Raw genomic sequence first — 16,285 nt, 5'->3', positions numbered from 1 at the left:
TTGGAGAGAGAAGGGCAAGGTATAAATAAGGTAAATAAACAAACAAATAAATCCCAAACCCTGCTTTAGTGTGAGATCAATTTATTTCTGGATTCCAGCATTTATTCAGTTATTTCTTCTGCCTCTGCAGTTAGGTCATAAACCTGAATTATGTTTATGCACCTTGAGCCAAATTTGGTTTGGAACTCAATTTCAGAGATTCAGATTGAGGCCCAAGCTGACCTGGATCCAGACTGATCTGGAGTACTTTCATGCTACACAGTTTTATGCTTTGCAAGGATATTTCTTGTCCCATCTGCAGTCCACATCTCACCCACATTCCTCACACTCTTTTCCAGACTGTAGTCCAGATTCCCTCTTTGGGAAGAACTCATTTGCAGTAAGGCACACAACTACCCCAAAAGTTCTATTTAATAATTGATGGCACTCATGAATAATAATAAAAAACCCAAATTAAACTCACTAATACGGAGGACTATTTGCACAGAGCTATTCTATTTAAACAGCCATGTAAACATCCTGTACAATCCTAGGGTTTGTAATTTGGTAAAGCAACAAACAAGCTCTTCCTAAATGCCCCTCCCTAAATTCCTGGATTTCATGGAAGGTTGCCAGAAAGGGGCATCTAAGGGCCTTTCCAGACATGCCCTATACCCCAGGATTTGATTCCAGGTTTTCTGTTTACCCAGATTTCTGGCAGTGTGGACTCATATAATGCAGTTTAAAGCAGAAAACCTGGGATAAAGAGCCTGTCTGGAAGGGCCTATCTATCTATCTATCTATCTATCTATCTATCTATCTATCTATCTATCTATCTATCTATAAAAATGTAATGTGCGTTTTTCCCATGGAGTAAACAACAAAACCATTGAACCAAATCACACCAAATTCGTCCACAAAAGACATAGTCATCCAATATGTGTCTTTCAATTTAAAAAAAAAACTAGAAAAATAAAATCCAAATTACAGAGAACGAGGAAGGGCCATTCTCCCCCTGGCTACCAGTTAGAAGGGTAGGCCCTGCCCCCTTTAGGCCCCGCTCACTTTGTGTCATAGCAACCCCCTCAGACACAATAGCGCCTGTGAAGTGACGTACTAATGACGAGATGTATGTAGAAGCATGTTCTTTGTCTGAAAATGTATAAAAGGCAATGTCAACGCCTTGATCGGGGCTCTGGTTTGCCTTTGGAAGAGATTCCACTTCCAGAGTCTTCAGCTGAATATAATAAACCGGACTTTTTGGCCTCTCAAAGGATCGCTCTTGGTGTTATCTCTCCTATCATTTATATCAGTATCTGCTTTGAACTGGATTATCTTGAGTCGACACTGCCATATAATCCAGTTCAGTGTGGATTTTATACAGTTGTGTAGAAGGGGGCCTCATATAATCCAGTTCAAAGCAAATAATATAAGATTATAAATATAATATATAAAAATTACTGTGGTATAATAAAACAGAACAATATAATCTCTAAAATCAGAACTGTGAATAAAGAACAACACTCCGAAAACAGGGGAAATCCAGTCAGGAAACAATCAGGGCCAGCTAACACCTCTCAACAAAGGATTCCCTCAGCAAGGACGCTAAGGAGGGAGAGAAGTAGTATGTATTATCAAATTCATTATTATTACTATTGTTGTTGTTGTTGTTGTTGTTGTTGTTATTGTGTTGCTGTGAACCATGAACATTAACACAATATGGCTCCAATATTTTATTTCCCATACTACCACACTTTGCAATGCATGGCCGGGCACAGCTAGTAGTGCTATAATTTTGTTATGTTAAAGGGCTCCAGATCTGGATTAATCTAGTTCAGAACAATTAGATCTGGTATTATACTGAATCAGTTGCAAAACCCTAGCTTTCACATGGTTGCTTTTTTAAACAGTAACTTCTAATAGCTTTCTTCCCTTTAAACGGCATAGTACACCTTCCTACTTCCCACATAATATCATTGGGTGGTATTATCTCTGCATACTTAGAATTAATGGAAAAATATTTATTGCCACGCAGGCAAGATGGAATGAGTAGCAGCAATAAAGCCACCAGAGTTTCATTTCTGCACATGACCAAGCAAAACCATAGTCAGATATTTAATTGCCACTGCAAAGTTTTTTGTTGAGAAACATATTTCCCGCTCTGTGCGTGGAAGATGTTGAAACATTGCGTACTACCAATTCGCGAATGGGCTTTGATCATAGAGCAAGCTGCGAGAAACATTTGGGTGGAGATGGTTTCAGTTCTATTACCTTTTTCAAGGACACACAGATGAAAAGCTTTGGGCAGAGCACCTCCTGCCAAAAGTATTAATGGGAAGGAAGCAAACTGTGACCTTGTTATCTCTTTTCTGTCCCTGCAATAATGGCTGTTGGCTTTCAGACATAGGATGAGCATTCCATGCAGCACTCTGGCTTGTTTCCTAAAATACTGCACACTACTTTCATAAATTATACATGTCAGCTCAATAATTCCCTCAGGTTAATATATTGACTTAATTAAGTAAAACAAAGGGTGGATAATTAGACTAACAGCCTAAGCTTCTCTTTGATTCATATTTTTGTAAATGTATTTCGCCATAGTTTTATTTATACTCCAAACTTAAGCAGTATATGATTTTTTTTTAAAAAAGAAAATATCACCCACAAAACAAGAAGTAGATGCATATTTATATTCTGCCTCCGTATTTGTGAATGCGACTTTTGTGGATTTGATTAAAATGTTCTCTAGGAATTTCTATGTTCTCCAATGTAGCTCTGTAGTCAGCTTCAAGTGCAAGTTGACCATAGATTTGCACTGAAGAACCTGGAAATTCCTAAAGGTGTTTTCTTAAGTTTGAACAATAGCATTTTATTCATGCCTTTTCATTTTCACAGGGGTTGTGTGTTCATAACCATAGCGACTATAGAGGGCTGACTATTGATTTAGTGGGTACAAACTTCTAGAAACCAAGTCTTCAAGTCAATCCCCACAGCTTGCTTCCTGTGTCAAAATTATCCCAGAACTGATCCAGAAGGGACCAAACAAACTATACAACAGAATGGCATGTCAACCATAGGCAATTCCACTGCTCTGTCTGATCTTTGAACCAACTAAGGTTGAATGTTTTCAGTGGCATCAAAAGAGAGATATCTATGCTCACAGGACACTGCCAATATTTATTGCTAAAGTATAGTCTTGATCACTAGTATAGATGACTTTAAAGGAAGATTATACTAAGTCATGTAAGATAAGGCTATCTGTGACTATTATAAATCATAAGCTACCCACAAATTCAAAACCAGTATGGCTTTGAATTCCAATTTACTGAGAAAGAATGGTGAAAAAAGTCTATATTGTCCCCAATTCCCACTTATGGGCATCTCAGAAGTATCTAACTGTCTACTTTGTGAAACAGGTTGAGGTATTTTCCTCCATTCTCAATTCATCCCTCAGCATATTTTTAGAAAGAAAGCTTCTTGGGATACAAAATAAAATGTCCAGAAGTAAAGCCTGGAAAAATAAGAAGTGCCATTCTGCCAGTAGGGCCACTGGCCATACCAACTGTGGGATTTTGGGAGTTATAGTCCCACAAAAGTAGATTTTCCAAGATGTTCCAGAGGTTGGGAAATTTATATCTGAATGAAGAATGGCTAAGGAACTTCACTAAGAATTTAGTCACATAATGATCTCAGGCCCCTTCTACACTGCCACATAAAATACAGATTATGTGCTTTGAACTGGGTTAATTGGCAGTATAGACTCATATAATTCAGTTCAAAGTACATAATCTGGATTATCTGCTTTGATAACCATTGGTATTGTAGACCCATCCCGAATTACTCTTCCTGCAACTAACAAAATCGGAATGATGCAGAAAAAGATATAGACAGGGCAGTTGTAACAGGCTAATGCAGAAAGCCACATCTTAATGAAAATGAGGAATATCACCAATTTCCATTTTAAATCAGCTGCAGGCTGAAGTGTATTCCTCTATGGATTAGGAGTGGCAGTTGCATGTTGGGAACACTTTGAACCGAGACCTACCTCTACTTCACATTGAGACCATGTACTGATCACTTACCTTTCCTGTTCATCTAATATCCTATTCTGGGACAGGAGACATCCAAGGACATTTCATAGGTACAGAAAGGAACCTTTTCTTAAGTCAGGTATCTCTCCCTGATTTAGGAGATGATCTGTCCTAAGACCCTTGTGATACTACCTTGAAGTCACAGGGTTGCAATTCTAATCTATCTATATGACTGACGCTATTTAGTACATTTGGGTTGCCTAGATTCAGAATGGTAATACTTTAGAGTTAAAGCTTAACAAATCCAAATTTGCCTATTGCCTATCTGAATGCTTTCATTCTTTTTCTTACAGGGCGGGAAACCTCACATTGTTTCAAATCAGGAAATTTTGAAAATATACAAAGTATATTGCACAGGTCATTCAGGGATGGATTTAAATAACTAGCCTAGTTTTTTTTCAAAAGCAATTTGAAGCATGACACAAAGTCTACTAAGAACACATGAAAAACTCCAAGCCTTAGCTATACTTAAATAGCACTTTGATATTGAAATCTTTCTGTTAGAGCTTTTAACCATTTTAAAAAAATTATGCAGCTCACATTTTCAAAACTTAAGGAAGCTTTTAAAACCTTTATTTTCATTGATTTGCCCCGGTGGCAAAGTACGTTAAAGCACTGAGCTGGAGACCGAAAGGTCCAGGTTCAAACCCCGGGAGCGGCGGGAGTGGCCGCTGTTAGCTCCAGCTTCTGCCAAGCTAGCAGTTCGAAAACATGCCAATGTGAGTAGATCAATAGGTACCGCTCCAGCGGGAAGGTAACGGCGCTCCATGCAGTCATGCCGGCCACATGACCTTGGAGGTGTCTACGGACAACGCCGGCTCTTCGGCTTAGAAATGGAGATGAGCACCAACCCACAGAGTCAGACATGACTGGACTTAACATCAGGGGAAACCTTTACCTTACTTATTGTCATATCCCTTCTTGTTTTTATATTTGTGGGGTGACATAAATTGAGGATTTGCCACATTATTTGCTCTCCTGCTCCTTATATTGAGCCAAGAACCAAACGTTTGAGATCCATTCTATCTTGCCTACATTCTAAAAGATTTTCAGAAAAGACTTTTTATTCCCATGGGCTACTGATTCAGTGGTAACTCACAAGGTTTCTCTTTTCATGCTGGCTACAAAGAAAATTCAGGCAAAATTTATTGCTGATGTTGCAGTTGGGATGCTCTTATCTAATCATAAACTAACTTCTGGTATTGTTGTTTAGATTTAATTTGTCAGATTGTATTTTTAATATCCAAGATATATTTCGTGTAGTATATTATTGCACTTTTATATTTATATTGTGGTTGCGCAATGGGTTAAACCCTTGTGCTGCTGAACTGCTGACCTGAAGGTGGGTAGTTCGGGTGAGTTCTCATCTGTCAGCCCTAGTTCCTGCCAACCTAGCTGTACAAAAACATGCAAATGTGAATAGATTTGCCGGCCACATGACCAGGTGACAACTCAGGCTCCTCAGCTTGAAAATGGAGAAAAGCACCACCCAGAGCCAGAGATGAGCACCTCCTGCAGAAGCCGGAAATTAAAGGAGAAGCCTTGCCTTTGTTTGTGTTTGTGTGTCTCATCATGTGATTGGAAAGGCATTGAATGTTTGCCTATGTATGTAAATGCTGTAATCCACTGAGTCTCCTAGGGGAGAAGGGTGGAATATAAATAAAATATATTATTATTATTTCATCTTGTACAGTAGAGTCTCGCTTATCCAACATAAACAGGCCGGCAGAACGTTGGATAAGCAAAAATGTTGGATAAAAAGGAGGGATTAAGGAAAAGCCTATTAAACATCAAATTATGTTATGATTTTACAAATTAAGCACCAAAACATCATGTTTTACAACAAATCAACAGAAAAAGCAGTTCAATACACGGTAATGTTAGGTAGTAATTACTGTATTTACGAATTTAGCACCAAAACATCACAATGTATTAAAACATTGCCTACAAAAACATTGACTACTAAAAGGCAGACTGCATTGGATAATACAGAACGTTAGATAAGCGAAGGTTGGATAAGCAAGACTCTACTGTATTTATTTTGTATGCAAATCGCCTCTATTCTAAGTATTAATAAATTATGACAACACAGTATATGAGTGTGTGTATGTGTAAAATAACTATTTAAAAGAAAAAATACATATGTATGGTTCAATTATTATATATTGTATGTGTTCTGGCATTGCATATCTTTTGGGTCATTAAAGGGAGACTATATGAATGATATATGTCTTGTGCCAGGAGAGAGATGAGATGTAACTTACATAGGTAGACAGCATTTATTTTATTTATATATTTATTCAGCAATCCAAGTGGAGCTCCCAGTGGCACAGCAGGTTAAACCACTGAGCTGCTGAATTTGTTGACCGAAAGGTTGGCGGTTTGAATCCGGGGAGAAGAGTGAGTTCCCACTGTTACCCCGTTTGTCACCTAGTGATTCCTGGAGATGCATTCTCTCAAGTTAAAACGTAATTTTTATATTTATAATTTTCCCATTCTCAAAGGAGTCCTTTGTGAATGTGGACGGCTGACTGTATACTAAAATGGAGGGGGGGGGGGGTGCCATCCTCCAGGAAAATGTAGAGAAAAACACATTGAACAAGCTCCTGAAGCAGGGATTTCCACAGGTGTGGCAACAAAAATGAAGTCGCTTGGTGCAGAAGCTAACTTACTTTCCAAATATGGCAGCCTTGGGTGGCAGGCCTGCCCCAGACAAAACAACATGAGACAATTCATGGGTGGGGCAGGCATATAAAAGGATGCATCTCGATCACCTTCCCGACTATCACTTTGGCACAGTAATTTGTTTTCTTCCAGGAATATTAGGCATAAGAAATCAGCACCATGGCTGAAGAAAGAAGAGCCTATTTCACACATCAGAGCGTGTAAGATAACTTGAATCAATTATCCCCCGCTTGTTTTTAGTTTAAAAAGAGGGGAAAGGGAGGGGTAGGAAGGTAGATTTCCAGAATATACTGCTTTCTAACACCATCAGGGGTTCAATAAATGTTGCCTGAATTTGTTACAGTTGGACTGAAGAGATGCTGTGATGATCAGGTTCATTGCATCAGGATAAAGCAGTTCTTCACACTGGAAGATTGTGGAAGGTTAAAAATATCCCAAAGTGGCCAAATTATCTTGACAACTATAGCACAAAGGAAGAAAGCTTTTAGACTGCAAGCTAATGCATCATGCAAGATTACCTGATCAAGGTCACCTTAGCCCTGCATCTTGAATCCAAAGGTGGCCAATTAGATGCCTGGAAGGAACGTATGGAGTGAGCAGGGAGGAACCCTCTTCTTTTGCTTGCTCCGAGCAACTTATGCTTTGATGGGAAGTGCAAGTTTGGAGGCAGCTTAGCTATCATGGGCAAGAGCCAGTGATAAAAAGAACCCCCCAAGGCAAGGGGCTGGATTTAGATTTAGGCACACCTCTTTTGGAAATGGACTTCTCTACTCCACATGAATAGAAGCGCTATGTGACTGTAGTAGCTATCAGTCTGAGCACCATTATCCAAGATTTCCTTCCCTCCCTTAATGAGCACCCATGGGACTAACTATCCTCTGGAAGTACGAGTTGCCTAGATGAAGAAAGCTATAGTGAAATGCAGATGTTTGGTTTAATTTTTCAGCCTCTGCTTTCAGTGACAAATAGAAAAGACCTTCAAGAAGCATCACCATTGAGATGATTTGAACAAAATCTCTCAACATGTGACTATAAATAGCTATCTGCACTAGTAACTGGCTATCCAATAACAGATAAGGCTTCAGAATGAAATGGACTACATGGCTTTTAAATAGTAGGATAGACATTCTAAAGTGAAAGCAAAACAGTGATGTGTGGTGTGTATTTTTTTTCACAATGGTGATATACTCTGGAGGCTAGAGTGGCATATTGGACCCCTGGAAATCATGAAGGGATACAATCAGGACCATAGCCAGAAAAAAATGTTCACATCCAGATTGAGACACAGTTGATATTAAGTTGAGGAATACTGACAAACTAAAACATGTCCAGATTTTTTTTTTCTTCGTGAAACTGCAAGTTGCTTCTGGTGTGAGAAAATTGGCCGTCTGCAAGGAAGTGGCCGAGGACGCCCTGATGTTTTACCATCTTGTGAGAGGCTTCTCTCATGTGCTTGCATGGGAAGCTAGAGCTGACAGGTAGGAGCTCACCCTGCTCCCTGGATTCAAACCACCGACCTTTTGGTCAGCAGTCCCGTTGGCACAAGGGTTTAACCCACTGCATCACCGGGGGCTCCAGATGAGGGTGTCTGAAATGGTCAAAGGTCTGGATTCCTGAATTCCTATGAGGAGGCGACTTTAAGAGCTGGGTGCATTTAGCCTGGAGAAGAGGCTGAGTGGAGACATGATTGCCATGTTTAACTATTTGAAAAGATGGCATAAGGAAGAGGGAGCAGCCTTGTTTTTTGCTGTCCTGGAAACTAGGACTTGGAGCAATGGGCTCAAATTACAGGAAAGGAGATTTCACCTAAACCATAGGAAGAACGCCCTGACCGTACAAGCTGTTCAACAGTGGAACATTCTCTTCCAACTCTATAATTCTATACAAAAAAAATAAAAAAGAGACAATGGTAGGTAAAGACACAATAGGCCAGGTTTATTCACAAAGAAGTTTCTATTTAAAAACACAAATAAAATACTAGTCCTTGAAGGGACCTGAGATGAAGCAACTAAAATGAACATGTGTGGGTTAGGAAAGCTTGTCCATATTCTCACAATGAGCAGAGAATTATAACTTGCAGCTAGAGAGGATGTCTTCTACCAGCCGTTTGTAGACCCAAGCATCACCCTTCAGCCGCTGTCTGCGAATGCCCACGACTTCAGGCCTGCTCAGCTGGCAAACCTCCAGCTCAAACTGCATTGTCACTTTGCCAAAGTCTGACTGTGTTTGACACTTCAGTTTATAGCTGTGTAAGACAAAAGAAAAAGGAGAATTAGTTCAGGCACTTACAACAAGCAAGGTATTTCAGGGGAGATTGTTACATGAGTAAATTGGGTAAAGGGCCAATTTCTATGCAAGTGTTACACTGAGGACCAATATATTCAGTTAGTGTAATCAGATGGAAAATGGGGATGGGGAGGAGTTAGACGGTGAAGGAATATATCACTCTGTAGGGCACAGGATAAACACTCTATATTCCTTTTAAGGTAAAGGTTTTCCCCTGACGTTAAGTCCAGTCATGTCTTACTCTGGGGGTTGGAGCTTATCTCCATTTCTAAGCCGAAGAGCAGGCGTTGTCTTGTAAACACCTCTAAGGTCATGTGGCCGGCATGACTGCATGGCGCGCCATTACCTTCCCGCCAGAGCGGTACCTATTGATCTACTCACATTGGCATGTTTTCGAACTGCTAGGTTGGCAGAAGCTGAAGCTAACAGCGGTCGCTCACCCCCCTCCCAGAGTTTGAACCTGGGACCTTTCGGTCTGCAAGTTCAGCAGCTCAGTGCTTTAACACACTTTGCCACCGGGGCTCCTTAAAATATTCCTTTTACCCTGCCATAAAGTTTCCCTTGAATGATCCATAGGATATGCAATGCCAGATCTGAAAATGCATGTTGAATTTCACAGCATATGATTATTGTGAGTAACAAGGCAAGGGGCAACAGAAAAGGGATGGGACACTTGGGTCCTTTGGATAGTACTGAACTGCACATTCTAGCATGTGTGAGCTATGCTGGCTAGATTGATGGGGTTGCAGTTCTTCATCATCATTTTAATCAACATAAACTTAACAGTATTTCAGTGAAAGACCCCAGTGGGCATCCAGTTCCACCCTCCTTCTGCCATGCAGGAAAAACACAGTCAAAGCACCACCCACAGATGGCCACCTAGCCTTTGCAGCAGCAGCAGCAGCAATAACCCCACGGGCCATCCAGTTCAACTACCTTCTGAAGTAAAAGCACAATCAAAGAAGGCGGGGGAAAGGGTCTGAGCAGCAAGGAAAAGAGCTTGAGCAAGGCCGGGGGGGGGGGGGGGGGGGAGGAGAAGGGTCTATACTCTGGGATGCTGCTGCTGCTATTTGTGCAGTTCCAAACTTTAATTTCCCTGCATTTCTCAAAGAGGAGGAAGAGGCAAAAGGAGGAGGCAGGAAGCAACATGGTACCGTGGAGCTCCTGACTATCACTCGTGGTGGCCCAAGGGCTCCACGGAGCACAGTTTGAGAACCCCTGAGTGACACATTATAATAATAATAAATAAAAATCTTTATTTGTACCTGCCGCCATCTTTCCGAGGAGACTCGGGGCAGATCACAGAAACACTATAATTGCTGCGTATAGACAACTACACAAGTACACAAGTATAAATATATGGCATAAGTATAAAAAGAACAATACACGTAGCATCCCAATAAAAATTGTAAGAATTATAAAGTTTCCTAAAATGTAGTAAAACTGGCTATCTGCAATAATAAAGTGCGGTGTGGCACAATTGGTGGGTCATCGAGCTGGCCAGATTACACAGACTCAAAGGCCTGTTTGAAGAGCCATGTTTTTAAAAATGCCTCTGAATTGAAAGTCAAGAGAAAAGGTTATTGTTAAAAACTGGACTACACTGAGAATTGATACTTACCCTTTCTGTACATATTCAACATGCTTTTTGGGCAGCACAGCAATTATCTCCTTCAGCAGATCATCTGGATTCAGCAAGTTAGTTGTGGTCACATTGTAATGAGCCTAAAAAAAAAATTCAACCAATACAGTTACTTGTGACAGATGTGTTGAGTACACTGAACTGTTAGCATCAACTGGATTCACTTTCTTGTCACATTCACCATCAGGGTTCTTCAGTAGTTTTGCACCTCTAAAATTAAGTAGCATAGCATGGGGAAGGGAGTCATTTTTGGTTAACTTTGCTATCTTATAAATTAAGATCCAACACCACTATTCTGCATTTCAGGTCTGAACACTTGCTGCTCATTCCCTTGGGATTTCGTTCTGTTTAACATTTCAGTCTAGTCTTGTACATAAAAGCCCAGAGGCATTTTGTTTCAATACCTACCACTTCAAAGGTAGTCAAAGTAGCTTCAACGCTTTACTTTTCTAAAACCAAATACCTTGGTGTGAGAGTTGTAACTACCATAGCCTCTGCCAATTTGCCCCTTGAATTTTACTAAAGTTTAAATTTGAGCCATGAAATCCCTTGAGAGCATCCTACCTACTTGCCTATTAGTAGTTAAGCATGACATCTGGGTCTTTTTGTCAGATTTCTCTTCTGGCTTGATCAGAAAAGCTATACTACAAGAGCCATTTGGTAATACAAGGGCATTCAGCTGTAGCTGAGTCTCTGCCACTGAATTCCTGAAGCTGATAGTTGCAAAAGCTGACCACAATTTGGACTTAAATTTGCAAGTAACCTTCCAAATTTTGTCTTTCTCTGTTGAAAGTCCTAAAACCTACTGGACTGTGAATTTAAGCAGGGCAGAGAGAGAAAGTAGGGCAGAGAGAGAAAAAAACATTTAGTTAGGACCAGGGGCACACTTGCAAAACTTTATTTGAGAAGACAAGGCAACTCAGTTTAGTATGTTGTCTTTACCATATTACACAGTAGCTGCTCCAAACTGATACACTGCAAAGACCGATACTACTAAACAAAATTATTAAATAAGTTATTTAGTTATTTATTAAATAAGTTTGTCAGCAACACGATAGGGGCTTGCCATTTTAGCAATATCACACACACATATACCACAAATCTCTGTTTCATTGTGCTGAGGATCCTGGATGTTATAGCCAAAAGAGGTATCTGTATTTACTTCCATATTTAGCTAGAAAGTGTCAGATAATTTCATTATTGAAAGAAATCCCAGCAGATTGAGCAAGCCTACCTTTAATTTCCTTGGGCCATCTTTTGCAGACCCCTTCCTTTTATTTGGTGTAAGCATTGTAATCACTTTATCCAAACCTCTTTCAAGGCTCCCAAACATTTTGGTTCCTTTCCTTTTTTGGCCACTTTCCATATGAGCTTGGTTCAAGTCCAATTCTACCGAGCGACACCTGTTCCGAGATAGGAAGCGCACCATTACTTTCAGCAGCTGGGAATGCAGTTTTAGGCACACCAGTGAAAGGTCTTTTAACTACTGTTTTGGAATGGGAGAAGGAAGAAACTGACAAAGAGATGGCTAAAGGACTGGCGGCACTGCAGTAATTTAGGATTTTGTGAGAGAACTGTATATGTGCTCCAATTCTCCGGGGGGCACAAGAGTGAATTTTAATTATGGAAAATAGGAATGTATCCAAGACTACTGAAGTGTGTAATGTTAAAGATTTTTTCCCCCACAGCCTTTTAATATTTGTTGGTAAGTGTAAGAAAGGATTTAAATAGGTTTTTGCAGAGCAAACATAGATGCCATTGCAAAAAGCTTTGCACATCAATACAAGGATTATGACTGAACAATAGACTGTCTGAATATGTTCAAGTAACTGGACGTTTACCTTCTCTCGGGACTAATGACTCCTGCCATTAATTCTTCTGGTTTTGCAGGTGTTCGTAGCTTAACTGGGGTTTCTCTGGTGACTTGACTCCTGTCTGCAAGAAACACCACCCAAGTTTGAGTGAGCAGATTTAGACACAGGCTTTATGATTCCTTCTTGCTCCTCATGCTTATTAGCTTGGTAGCAAGACAGGGTCACCCACTGGCAGTAGCTTGGGTACATTTCACAAATCACCCAGGTGTGAAGAGAAAAATTATAAGCTTAAAGAACTCCATCTCCCACCTCAATGAAGCACCCCAAAAACTGGATAAAGACTGGACACAGTCAGTGTCCCCAGAAAGCGCTGTGCCTTAAGGTGGCCTATTAAAAGGAAAGCACCAAAATGGAAGGGATAGAGAATTCAGACCACAGACAAGAGGTGGGACTTAAAGGCAGATCCTAGGCAAAAAAAAAACTATTAAATCTTTGCAAGTTGTAAGGGAATAAGATCAAAACAAGTAACCACAAGTAACTTTTCAGGTAACAAAGTAGCAAAGCCTTGTCATTTAGATATCTTGTGTATGTATATACAAATACACACACAGAAACAATGACAATGTAACTTAGTAAATTCTCACCTACACAATATCAATTTAATAACAAATGGAATGTTTAGATTTATATAGTAATAGTTAAAATTAGATAAAATAAATGTAAAGAACTGGAAAAGAAGATAGGAAGAACATAGGATAGTATGGGAAGACATGACTACCAGTTTTGATATCGGACAACAGCAGTGTTCTTTTCTGTTATGGAGGACATTTGGAGCTTTCAAAACTTTAGAAGAATTTTCAAAACTGTGTATAATAGTACTTAAATTGAAGACACAGATGTAATAGTTATAACAAACATAAGGTTTCTCTTCCCCTTCAATCCCCTTCCTTGATGATATAGTAGACATTTATATAGTCCTAATCTACTAATTGGAGCTCCAAAACCCTCATCCCCTTTATCTCCTTTTTTCTTTGTGAATTTTTTTGAAATGCATAATAAAAATGTATGGAAAAAATAAAGATGGTAATTTGATAGTCAATAAAGGCAATTAAAAAAAGGAATGAAATATGAACAAGTGTTTTAATGTGATGACTTGTTTAACAATATTTTAACTTTTTATCATCAGCTCTATCTCGTCAGTTGTCTTGTAACCTGGCACTTGCAGATGCAATAAGGTAAGCATTTTCAGAATGTTGTTGTGAGGATTCTTTGAGGAAGTTGTGACAAGATTATGGAACCGTCATCATGCCTATTAAAATCTGTAAAGTAGGCACTGATATGGAAAATATTGATGAAGTAAAGGGTTGAGATAAAATAGGTCTTTTGGCCTTTAGACTTCTTGTTCTCTAACTGCTGTAGGGGAGAAGTACACAAGATCTCTGCACAGCAAAACCACTGGTCACAGGACGCTGCTGATATATCCATGGGGAAAGCGTACTCATAAGAAGGAAGCTCTTTGCTTATAGTGGCCTCATGCCAACTGACAACCCTATCCCCTAACCCTATGCAAGTATTTCCAAGAGCAGTTTCAAAGGCCTCCATACCTTCAGGTGTAAGCCCATGGTTTGGAGTGGTCAACACTCTGTTCTCATTCATGATCCTAGTTGGTGTCTTGGGTGGAGGCAGAACAAAGGGCTCTGGCTTTGCTGCAACAAGAGCACTACAGTTCTCTTTGTCAGCGTGCTTCTTTGTTCCTCCTCTTCTTGGCATGGGAAGGAGAGGTGATGTAAACTCTCCAACATCCAGCAACATCGGGGGCTTTAAAAACAGGATAATATAGATGAAGGGAACATTTTGCTTTACCCTCATCAATCCATTTGTGAATAACAGTCTCATTTGCCAAGTTCTCAATCATCTCAGCTATTGTTAAACACAAAGTTCAGTTTTCCGATGGAAGAAGTCTATGTATCCACACATTAAATGATTTCCTTTTCCTCATTTCAGAGCATTAGTTCTTTATACAACCCCACACTCGCTGCAATATGAAGAGGAAATGTGAATCTAAGATGAAGCTGCTACCTTTCATAGCATTGATTAATCATTCTGTCATTGCCTAGAATCCTTTTAGTGACATAAGTGCATGTAAATGAAATTTATATGTGAATACAATAGGATTTTAGCACCTTTTTATGTTGCAGTCTCCTCCCAGGTGGCCTACCTCTCTGCAAGGCCAAGTACCCCTGCCCTCAACTATTCAGTGGCCAGAACACAATGCAGGGAGAATGAAGATCAACTAGATGGTTCCAATTCTGCAGTTACCCACAGGAACTAAAAAGGCATCCCTCTGATCCTCTGGGGTGGGAGGCAGCAGGGGTCCTAAAGGATACCAGCTTTCTGCAAGTTGACTACAAAGGTGTGGGTCTGTTGCTCCTCACTTTCCACTGAATGGCTGTGAGTAGGCACAAAGTCCATAGATGTTTTGTAGTGTGCAGGGAGGGGGGACAAAATTTCCTTAAATGGCAGGATCTCAGCCATTCTGTACTTTTATAATGAATAGCCCCATATTCTGAAATTGTTCATTTCTACAGATTCTAGCTCCATGTTTCTAACCTTACCCTAGCAGGAATTTTTTAAACTTCTTCTAACTTAGAAGTCTGGGTTTTTTTTCATGTCAGGAGTGACTTGAGAAACTGCAAGTCGCTTCTGGTGTGAGAGAATTGGCTGTCTGCAAAGACGTTGCCCAGGGGGCACCTGGATTGTACTTTCATCCCACTTTTCATTTGGAAGGCTCAGAGCTGTGTCTACCTGGGGCCCTTTCACATTGCACAGTGGTAGTGTCGCGATGCCACAACTGAACTAGTTCCATCTTATGAAATCCTGGGGTCTGTAATTTAGAGAGGGCCATTTACAGTACTCAGCCAGAGAGCTCTTTTAGTGCTATGAAAGCCCAGATTTCATAGGATGCAGCCAGAGCAATTAAAGTGGAATCATGGTGCCATAACTGTGTAGTGTGAAAGCATCCCTTGTCTCCTTTCTAACACTAAATAAATATATTGCTTGCTTACCTTTAACATTGCTTAACAATAATAGAAAGATGACTTGGTCCAGCTAACTCACTAATGTCGCTATTATGCAGATGTTATTGGGCATGATCAGAGGTCAGATCAGGAATTACTTGTTTTAAGGAAGAAGTATAACCACCAGTAGATTAATATTCAATTCCAATAGGATACAGCCCTAGCTCTGAGAATAGTTTACATCAATTATTGGTACAATATATTTCATTTGGAAAAAAAGTAAAAGTTATATATATACCTGTTTGGTTGTGGGTGTATTACATAACATTACTGGGAGGTCTTCAGTAGAGGCTAAAAATTCCATGGATCCAAACACATAAGGTGTTTCTTTACTGTCTGGGTCATCATCATAACTCAGGGTTTTCTTGACCTGTTCAAAATAATGTTTTCAAAAATCTCATTGAACGAATCCCTTTCAGATCTGTTTTGTTGTTACTTCAGAATATTTTTTTAAAGCAGGGCACTATGCTAAGCAAAGTGGCCAAGACTGGTACTGATAACCTTTAGTTTGGTTAACAAGTCATCCATGCAATACTACTCCCATTAATTTTGGGCTGAGACCCCATTTTGCTTATCATCACTAGTAATGAAGACATTCAAGCTTGAGGTTATCCATGAGAAAGTAATTGATAACCTTAAAACGTTTAGCGTCAAAGTTTTGCCTCTGAAATTGGAGGGCCCAGTGGAAATCCTTTCATTTTTATACATGAT

The 16,285-nt window shown here is 39.8% G+C and overlaps 1 protein-coding gene across 1 annotated transcript in view; it reads right to left on the bottom strand.

The window, feature by feature from the left end:
* Positions 1-8,669: 8,669 nt before the first annotated feature.
* Positions 8,670-16,285, bottom strand: part of melk (maternal embryonic leucine zipper kinase) — a 29,632-nt gene continuing 22,016 nt past the window's right edge. The window contains exons 13-18 of the mRNA XM_008114606.3: positions 15,813-15,944; positions 14,102-14,315; positions 12,525-12,618; positions 11,918-12,086; positions 10,663-10,766; positions 8,670-9,000 (exon numbers count right to left, since the gene is read on the bottom strand). Coding sequence (XP_008112813.2) covers positions 8,823-9,000; positions 10,663-10,766; positions 11,918-12,086; positions 12,525-12,618; positions 14,102-14,315; positions 15,813-15,944 — 891 coding nt within the window. The 3' untranslated portion in view covers positions 8,670-8,822. The remainder of the gene's footprint in view (positions 9,001-10,662; positions 10,767-11,917; positions 12,087-12,524; positions 12,619-14,101; positions 14,316-15,812; positions 15,945-16,285) is intronic.

This window comes from Anolis carolinensis, chromosome 2 (assembly GCF_035594765.1).
Source record: "Anolis carolinensis isolate JA03-04 chromosome 2, rAnoCar3.1.pri, whole genome shotgun sequence".
Classification (NCBI taxonomy): Eukaryota; Metazoa; Chordata; class Lepidosauria; order Squamata; family Dactyloidae; genus Anolis; species Anolis carolinensis.
This window is presented reverse-complemented; position numbering and strand designations above follow the sequence as displayed.